This window comes from Phallusia mammillata, chromosome 4, assembly GCF_965637545.1.
Source record: "Phallusia mammillata chromosome 4, kaPhaMamm4.hap1.1, whole genome shotgun sequence".
Classification (NCBI taxonomy): Eukaryota; Metazoa; Chordata; class Ascidiacea; order Phlebobranchia; family Ascidiidae; genus Phallusia; species Phallusia mammillata.
In genome coordinates this window covers 21014465-21024478 of record NC_137255.1, presented here as the reverse complement: position 1 = coordinate 21024478, position 10014 = coordinate 21014465, and the positions used below count along the sequence as shown (strand labels likewise).

Sequence of the window (10014 nt, the reverse complement as noted above, 5' to 3'; positions counted from 1 at the left end):
ATTAAAGCTAACGGAATTAAAAGAAAAAAATTAGTACGGCCCACTACGACTTGACTGATCTTGATTTTGGTTTGTTGCATGCAAAAGGTTGCCGAATCCGGCTCTAAATATTTTTAGAATAATATAAAATCATACCTTTAGGTCAGGGGTGCACAACCCCTGCGTCTGTACGGCCGCAGCGACGAGTTTGTGCGGCCGCGAACATGAATATTAAAGTGTATGTACTAGCGGCTGTGACAAAAATAAAACTATTTCGCCAAATATTTTGAAAGCTGCTCTAAACGGATTTGGTGGAATTGGAAAGAGTATTACAAGCCTAGTAACCATGAGGGTCAGACTTTTAAAAAGTCTTTAAAAAAGTCAATTAAAAAGAACAGATACACCTGTCACAATCTTCTTATGACGTCATAAACAGTTAAGACTGATTGTCAAAATTGGTTTTCAGATCTATCTGTGCATCAACTTAGAATTTGATCTGTTTTTTAGCGCTATTAGAAGATATATATATATAACTTAGAAGTCCTAGCAACAAGGTTGTGCACCCCTGCTTCAGGTAAATCAAAGTAACGAGTCAATATAGCGGAGCTCTGAATACAGCATCTCAAAGTTATATTTTTTTAAGTTATATTTAGCGGTTGACGTTCAGGTTTTTGTTGTGCAAACATCCGGGGCGTTTTTGGCCGCGTTGTTGACCAGCCAGAAACCTGTCGCGGCGCGTGATTACTGCGTGTAAGATGTGTGGCCATCAGACGACATTCACCCAACTATTAAAATTTACAGGACACGACTGTTTACGACTGTTAGCGCAGTTTGGGTGTACACTTGTGCTAGGTACTATAACTTATAATGTCAAAGAAAGTGGTACGTTATGGCTGTGTAAATAGAAAGTGGTACTAAACTTAGTGTTACCATAGTACCGAGTCATACCATCGCTTAGTGTGGGGAATGTGAGAATAAACGTTCCAACAAGCGTGAATTTAAGTGTTATTTAAGTGTTATTTCAATTAAAATCCCTCCTTACAACCCGAATATCTACAACGGTAAATACAAAGTTGACCACTACATTGGGCTCCAGCCTTGCTATAGAATACTAATGTTTTCCGGTTCACTAAAAAGTTCTTCAAGCCTACAAAATCGTTCAGTAATTAATGACCACAACATGCTATAATGTATAGTTTTCGATTTTCAAAAAAATTTGCTAATAAAAATTTCCAATATTTTCTGTCTTTCAATTTGCATGCTGTGCATGGAGGTTTGGCGCAAAGTGGTGTTCAATAAACCACTTTATTTTGAACCAGCGTGGCACCAGTTTTCTTTACAGCAATTTCATTTGGTTGTTCAATTTGTTTGAAAACTAAACTGTGATTTTTATTTTCAGATACACGGACTCACTGACGGATGGGTGGGCATTGGTATTTCACCATCTGGCAGCATTGTAAGATTGAGGTCTTACGGCCTTTGCGTGTTCAGATTGGATATTAATTGCTCCAGAAGTTGATTGTTTTTGTAGTTTATTCGATTCTACTCAGAGCGAATCCACTTACATCAGCTCAATGCAGTACAACAGAATAGTAGTACAAGTAGAATTAGACTGGAAGTAGAATGGAAGTAGAATGGAAGTAGAATGGAAGTAGAATGGAAGTAGAATAACGCTCGGCCTAACTTACTACGTATATATAGATCTAGACAAACCGTCAGTTATTTCAAATATTGTTTACCAACGCTCAACGGTTATGCAATATCAGGCTCTCAAGCTATTGTCCAACTTAACGGTCAGCATCTTAGCAACTCTCCAACCAACCACTGCGCTTTTGTGGTGACAACGCAGTCTGAGTAAACACAAACAACTTCGTACACAACGAGTTAGTAGGGGGAACAAAAGACCGTTACTGCATTCAATCAATCGGCTGTTAGTGGACAAACATTATTTAGGGCGTTGGACAAGATATCAAAAGGGGCTATTCAAATTCAAACGGTTCGTTGCTAGTAAACAACGGCCAAAATTTCACTAGTGGAAAATCCATGAAATCAGCACAAATTATTAAAACTCAAAATTAATACGTTACAATATGCCCCTTGCCAGCAAATGTTTCACTTTATAATATCACAATACAAGAAAAATAAATCATAATGCAATATGAAAAAAAAATTGTACACGAATTTAGAAGAGAAAGACAACATTCGATTTTACACCGACAACCAATACGATACGCTTTAAAACAACGAATTTGCGTAACGCTCGCGTTCCTGGAAGTAGTTTTTCAATCCAGTGCGTATGTTGAGTTGTACATCAACAGTGGTGTGGTGAAAATTTGAATGTCCTCCTTCTCTGAACAATGCGAAACGACATCCAAAATTCACATCTGAAACAATAAAATAAACGACAGTATACAGAAATACAAAGTTATATAGTAGTTTGCTTTGAGCTGGAACGAAATTTAGGTTGTTTAAGACGAAATCACAAAACGTCACTAATTAAAAATCGCTTTTGCTTTATATGTATAAATGCTTCAAAATGCAACAACTTGGCTTAAGGTGGGAGCAATATTCGTTAGATCCCATGGCTTTGCGTGGCAGCCAGCGGCCGGTATAGACATCTGGTCTATAATAAGTAAGGACAACCTGGTCTAGAATCATGAGGCATTGTGTATCCATTTGGAACGCCATCTAGCCAGTAAAGGTGTAGCAACCTTGTAATAATGTGTCATGACATGAGTAAAGGCGCATCGCGCAACAATATAGGGCATTCAGCCTCGTGCAATGTAAGGGGAAAAATCATAGCTCAAGTAGTAATTATGTTGCTTGCAGACAATGTGTGAAAAATATATACAACCGGGCGACTACGCGCAATAGCTAACGTATTTCTCAGAACCACGTAAAGGAATGTGTGCTGACCAGCAGCACGGTGTTGCTACTAAGAGCTAACTTTTCCAAACGAGGGGGGATTACCTTGAGAATAAAGTGTCTCAACTCTAAAAATCGAGTCTCCACGAAGCTAATGGATATAGAGACAAGTAAAATGCGATAAATAATTAGTTAAGTCTCGGAAATAAATAGTTCGAAACATATGATGTGTTCACAGCGCTTAGCTCACTTAAAAACATAGCGATGGGGATAGAAAATGACATAATAACATAACATTACTGTTAGGCAAAGCTTGCAAAACAAAAATACATATGAAACTTAACTTTTGATTTCTAAATGAACATCCTTGAAGCTATTGTTCCGTTTCCATTTTCGAATCCGTTTCCATACTCCTTTGACTTCGTGTCAGAAGGTTTTTGTTTGGTTGAAATGTTTATTAGTTGCCTCTTCATGTTGCAGTTCGTTTGCAAGTCCTTCCTTCGTCGGATTTTTGATAGGTAATTCCAATATATCACGTCGCCAGGGGCACAAAATTGTAAGACGTGTTCAAGATTGAATTTAATTTTGGTCAACGTGGATGAATCCAATCACGTCGCGGTCGCCAAATTGTATGGTTGAAGGTCTTACAACCTTTGCGTGTTCAGATTGGATATTAATTGCTCCAGAAGTTGATTGTTTTTGTAGTTTATTCGATTCTACTCAGAGCGAATCCACTTACATCAGCTCAATGCAGTACAACAGAATAGTAGTACAAGTAGAATTAGACTGGAAGTAGAATGGAAGTAGAATGGAAGTAGAATGGAAGTAGAATGGAAGTAGAATAACGCTCGGCCTAACTTACTACGTATATATAGATCTAGACAAACCGTCAGTTATTTCAAATATTGTTTACCAACGCTCAACGGTTATGCAATATCAGGCTCTCAAGCTATTGTCCAACTTAACGGTCAGCATCTTAGCAACTCTCCAACCAACCACTGCGCTTTTGTGGTGACAACGCAGTCTGAGTAAACACAAACAACTTCGTACACAACGAGTTAGTAGGGGGAACAAAAGACCGTTACTGCATTCAATCAATCGGCTGTTAGTGGACAAACATTATTTAGGGCGTTGGACAAGATATCAAAAGGGGCTATTCAAATTCAAACGGTTCGTTGCTAGTAAACAACGGCCAAAATTTCACTAGTGGAAAATCCATGAAATCAGCACAAATTATTAAAACTCAAAATTAATACGTTACAGCATGGCCAATGCCGATATTATAGTCGGATGGGTAAAAAATGGAGTGGCAACACTGACAGTAAGTGAACATTTTTCTCTGTCAATAATTTGTGTAATACCCCTTGCTGTTGTTGTTTATCTGGAAAGTAGTACTTCAAACCTACAATGAACACACACGCAATTGTGAACAAATTTTTGCCAACGGCTGTTACAGGTCTTGCAACAAAATAATTGACGCAACAAATGTTTTACTTGTTTTTTAAAACAACAATTTGTATCAAGCTTTTTGTTTATCGGTTTTTGCAACTTAACAATATTAAAATGTAATTAACTTTTAGGATCGTCACGGCGAGAGCTACAACGGTTACCCACCTCAGGACACAGTTCAGAATATTGAGTTATTGGAGGGAATGGAAGTTGATGGTTACACTGTGATTAAGTTTCGGCGTCTGCTTGTCACTTGTGATAATGAAGATGTCGATATAACGGTATGAAATGGTCTTCTTCAGAAGCAATTGTGCTATATAATCACCTGTTTCTTGTGGTTGTGACTTTAGTTTTGCTTGATATTTCGGTTAGTAGTGTTATAGCATGTTTGTCCTGGAAATGCGGTGTTTAAAAAGGCGCAGTAACAAACGAAGTTCAGCATTAAAGTTAATGCTTTACCACAACCAACTATTGAATTCAAGGCCGACACGCTGCAAATGATATACGCGTGGGGAATCGTCGATCCTGCCGGAGATGATTTCGGTTTTGAAGACCAACATGCAACCACCAACAGAGGTAGTAACATTGTCGACATAACATTAAAAGAACAAGCTGCTTCAACGTGGCACTGATATTTGTTAAAAGTACTATCTACACCTTTACTTTCATACAGGGTTTTTTTAAAGCAATATTTCAAAAGCTCGATTCAATTTCGTTTAGGCGTGAAGAGCATTATGCTGCTTAATCCAGCGGGAAGTGACGAAAGCATGTTTCCAGAAGGAGAAACCCATTTGACATTTGACCTTCTCAACGACAACTTTCATGCTCCAGCTGAGGATACTTATTACAATTGTCGTTTACTAAAGATACCTGACATGACACAAAAACATCACTTAGTCAAGGTTGAACAACATTTTTTATAGCAATAATATTTTTGATTTTATGCGTTTGTTTTTGTCCTAGGTGGAACCCATAGTTCAGCCAGGGAACGAACTCGCCGTTCACCACATGTTGGTTTACCATTGCACTGACGACGCCAATATAGTAAGTTTGTTAATTGGATTTTTTGTTTTTACGCTAAAGGTTTGCTGATTAACTTTACACCAACATAAAATTACTGCAGTAATTTTCGGTTTGTGTGGTTGATATCGTCTGATCCAATTCTTTAAATTATTTTCGTTACCTTAAAAATAGATTTGCGATTCAGTTTTTCCAGCTTAATATTCTTATTTGTACATAAACGGCCAAAAAACTCTTGCTACATCAATAATAAGAGCGCTTGGATTCACAGTATCGGTTGTAAAAGGGAGAAAAATAGCCAGAGGAGCTTTTTATCAATTAACACACTCACTACGATATAAAGATGTTGATATTATATCTAACTTTTTACAGACCCTTGTTAACGAAGACGCGAAATGTTACAGCAGCAATATGCCTGAAGACTTTCACAGCTGCGAGTTTGTTATCATTGCCTGGGCTATCGGGGGAGGGGTAAGTGAAAATCAAGAAAATTGATATGTACCTTTAATACACTCTTTGCTTTTTAGACACTGACGATGCTCGAAATGAACTTATCTTGTATAACAACAAAATACACAGACTGACCTAATGTCTGGTACCTACTCCAGTTTTACAGTGTTTTTTACTCCAGGCCTTCCACTTTCCTAAACATACTGGATATCCTTTGGGAACACCAGACGCACCGAAGTACGTCGTATTGGAAACTCATTACGACAATCCTGAAATCAAACCAGGTTATATCGTGTTAAATTCTGTACTTTTCACGTTTTTAGCTCAACGCACACCACTAGTGCACTTAATTTCCTTACGATATAGTAGTTACAATTTTCTAAATGATTACGTACATACAGAAAATATAAATTTATTACAATTTGAGGTATTCACGTTCGTTATTTTATCTTGACGTTTAATAATACGTGTATATGAATATATTGGTAAATCGTACACGTATTTTAATTTTGGATACCGGACCGATGGAAAACAAATCACATGCTTTATTTTATTTAACCCTTCTCTACATCTTATTAGATATTGTCGATTCTTCGGGCCTGCGGTTCTATTATACCCCTGACTTGCGCACACATGATTCCGGTATACTAGAAGTCGGTCATACTGTTAGTGGTGTTTCTCATATCATTCCACCACGCGCTGAAACCTTTCTCGATTACAGCGAATGCACAGACAATTGTTTAGGATCGGTAAGCAAAATAAAACTGCAACTGATCGTGGAAAAGATTGGTAAATCACTAAAACAGTGTTGCATTATTTTGTAACGCAGCACATGATATCGGAAGGTCAGGACTCTTTGAATGTGTTTGCAGTGTTATTGCACAGTCATTTGTTGGGCAAGGAACTTACGCTGAAACATGTGAGGTAAATGCGACCATTTTGTGCTATCTTTCAACACGAAGGTTCAAATATATGTGAATTTTGAGTTTAATTATGGATTTGTTTTAGGAACGGCACGGAACTTCCATACGTGGCCAAAGATTCTTCATATGACTTTAACTTTCAAGAGACTCGATTTTTATTGGAAGAACGTGTGATTAAGCAGGGCGACTCCATGCAGATGATTTGCAATTACAATTCTTTAACAAAATCCGATGTCACGTTGGTAAGTGGACATGATTGTTTTGCTCATTTATCAAAAGACTATTGTAATTACAGCTGCCTAAAAGGTTGCATTTTCTAAACCTAGTTTTGGTTAAAAAGGTCGTGGTACCAATACCCAAATATAGGGTTTAGAATAGAATTATTATTGACCAAGACTGCATTTTTCAAATTTTGTTGTCAAGTGTACAAAGCCAATGAAAAATACGCGCTATAAAAGGACTGATTTAGTTGCAGTAAATATGTTTTATAAATTGTGTTTTTTCGTTTATTCATCTCTTGTTGTTCTCGTTTTAGGGTGGACTGTCGACCAGTGAGGAAATGTGTTTATCCTATGTCTATTACTATCCAAAAATGTCTTTGGGATTTTGTGAAACAGGAGCGGATTTACGTGAACTGCTAAATTACTTTGGCATCGTCATGGTGAGGTAAGGTACAAGCTATTAAATACAAGTATTTTAGGGTTTGATACAGAGATGTACGTCGAGCCAAGTTTTTATGGTCCATGCTTAAAGTTTCAATAAGACGGACTTGGTTCGAGCCTGACTTTACACTCGGCATTGTTTTGCGCGATTTGTTACTTTTTATTTTTTTCTGGCTTATTTTTCTGGTCAGTTTTGAGCTTTTATTCTTAGGTTCAGGCCCTGTTTGGCCCTTCTACAACTCCGGTTTAAAGTATAAAACTTACTACTGAAGTTTTTATTTTTATCTCAAGGCAATACAAACACACATTATTTGTTTAAAGCTTTGTAGGCGATGCCGATGTTCCTAATTTAAACAACTTCATGATCGAGTCTCCCCCCGAATACGCCAATCAAACTGTCCTGGAATTTCTCAATTCGGTAAAATAGCAGTATAAAATGATCACGTTGTGTCTCATAAAGTTTATTTCAGACTAAATCAAATGTTCAGACACTTTTATTCTGACAAAGAGAAAAAATCCTTGGCACAGTTGATAGAGTAACATTGTAAATTGGCTAAAGGCCAACTATGTAATTTTGGCAATACCCTCGCTTTGTGGGGACACATACATATTTTCAGCTTAATTGGGATGAAGCATCGGCCGACGATTTTAGCTCAGCAGCCAAAATGATGACGAGAACTCAAAATTGCTATTCAACCAAAGGCAATCCCGTGGAGGTAATAGTGATTATTCGATTTATATGATTTCTTTTTTCCTTTTGTCAACTTTTTTTCAAACGGATTATCACAGATCTGAGTAACTTTAACCGAAAAAAGTATTTAGAAAGGAAGCTCGATTACTATCACATGAATATTTGAAAGCTGGATAGGGTCATTTTCTTACGTTTTGGCCAAAAACTTTTGTTATGTTCTAAGTTCCAATGCAACATCCGATTTCATACTTGTGTAAAAAGATGGATCCCTCAAAAATTAATTTCTGGTAAAACGTGCGTCAAATTCTCAGGTTGAATATAGTTGGCCTGCATTAGAAATCGACATTCCTTATGTGAACGATACACCCAACTGTCCTCAAGTCACCACCAACACTCCCACTGACCGCCCAACTGATAAACCCACCGCTGCAACAACTACGACTCCCACATCGAACACCCCAATTCAAGAAGAGGAAACAACTAGTGCTGCTGTAAAGTTAAATTGCACTTATTTCTTTGTTATTTTGTTTGTAGCAGCTGCCTTGCAAAATATCAACGGTGTTTAATTTATCTTTCAAAAGTCCCCAAAAAAGAACTCGTACATAGGGTTTGTTCGAAAGTGAATAATTTCTACTATCCGGATAACGGATATATGGTATATTTTTAATTTAGCTATTCTGCCAACCGGACAAAAATGTGGCATTTAAATATCATGATCATTCAGCTCGTTTAGTGCATTTAAACATCCTGTAAACAACAAGTTTCCTTTTAATTGTTTTACATTTGGCCTTTAATTTTTCTGATCAAAACGTCTCGCAACCATTTCAGAATCTCTAAATTTATCTTTTCGAATGAATCACTTGGCAAATCACTTACAGTGTTCATTTTTACTTTACACACTTTTATTATAATGTTGCAATCTTGTGGCTGAGTATATATTCGGACATTTTAGCGATACGCTTTAGTCACCCTAAATCAGTGGTTCTCAAACTCGGTTTTCGGGGCCGCTTGCGGCTCCCAACTACTTATTTTGCGGCTCGCACCAGACCTCAGAAAACCACCAAACATTGCTATTTTATCTTTCAAAGTAATAATCTTTAGTGATTTTCTCAAGGTTTCGTTTTTTGCGGCTCTCTACACACTTAAAAAATACCATTTGGCCCCGACAATAAAAAAGTTTGAGAACCACTGCCCTAAATCATTGTGAAATAAATTTTAATATAACGAACTATTAGGACAATCATTTTTGTTTTAGCATTTTGTCCAGAACAGGTGATTAAGTGTTACAAAATACTGCAATACATGCTCATCCTGGAAGGTGATTTGTCAAGATTTTGGTACTGTAAAGCGATAGAATTACAGTAAACGTCGATTAATCTGGACCCCTTTGGACCAAAAAAATTGACCGGATCAGGCGAAGATCCGAAATAACCGTTGTCGATTAGTTCAAGCCCAACCACATTAAAATCATTTGTACTTTGAGTTTTGTCCGAATTAGGCGGAGATCTGTATTAACCGAATCCAGTTCAACCTAAGTTTACAGTAGCTCAATATATGGTTTGGGCACTGAATGTGCTATAAGGTTAACTCAGTTTTAGGCCTTTTTTAAAAACATTCACGATAGTTACACGGTAAATGTGACACAAAACGGAAAATCTTCTGTCCGAAAACGCCACTAAACTTTGTGCTAAAACGTAATTTACTTGAATACTCTGCTTAAAATCGACAACAGGTCGTATAGCGTTATTTTTATATTACTGACCAATAATTACGTCGTTATAACACTAAAAGTTGCTGTTTATTAACTAGAGGTCCCGTGAAAAAACAAGTAACCTGTGGTACGCCGGGTAAGAAAATGTTTATCTTTAACGGTTGCGGAAAGACATTACGTCGCTTGATCATGAGGTAAATGCGGTATTGTTTGTTCTTGGGATCAGGTGACATATCATGTGATGCTTGCAACGCTTGCCGGCAT

At 37.2% G+C, this 10014-nt stretch overlaps 1 protein-coding gene across 1 annotated transcript; it reads left to right on the top strand.

The window, feature by feature from the left end:
• Nucleotides 1–2504: 2504 nt before the first annotated feature.
• LOC145224669 (DBH-like monooxygenase protein 1 homolog) lies at nucleotides 2505–9227 on the top strand. The gene is made up of 14 exons (XM_080091215.1): nucleotides 2505–4165; nucleotides 4425–4574; nucleotides 4776–4869; nucleotides 5014–5195; nucleotides 5257–5337; nucleotides 5686–5784; nucleotides 5945–6047; nucleotides 6343–6512; nucleotides 6593–6687; nucleotides 6772–6928; nucleotides 7222–7352; nucleotides 7670–7766; nucleotides 7966–8064; nucleotides 8351–9227. Exons 1-14 carry the CDS (start codon nucleotides 4109–4111, stop codon nucleotides 8603–8605), a joined length of 1770 nt encoding a protein of 589 aa, XP_079947341.1. The 5' UTR covers nucleotides 2505–4108; the 3' UTR covers nucleotides 8606–9227.
• Nucleotides 9228–10014: the final 787 nt, after the last annotated feature.

What these genes read in the sequence shown, in the direction of transcription:
- LOC145224669 (XM_080091215.1), top strand. Translation starts at nt 4,109, where the DNA reads ATGGCCAATGCCGATATTATAGTCGGATGGGTAAAAAATGGAGTGGCA. An exon ending in CAATCCTGAAATCAAACCAG is followed by an intron (nt 6,048 to 6,342) that starts GTTATATCGTGT and finishes ACATCTTATTAG; the next exon opens with ATATTGTCGATTCTTCGGGC. An exon ending in CTTACGCTGAAACATGTGAG is followed by an intron (nt 6,688 to 6,771) that starts GTAAATGCGACC and finishes GATTTGTTTTAG; the next exon opens with GAACGGCACGGAACTTCCAT.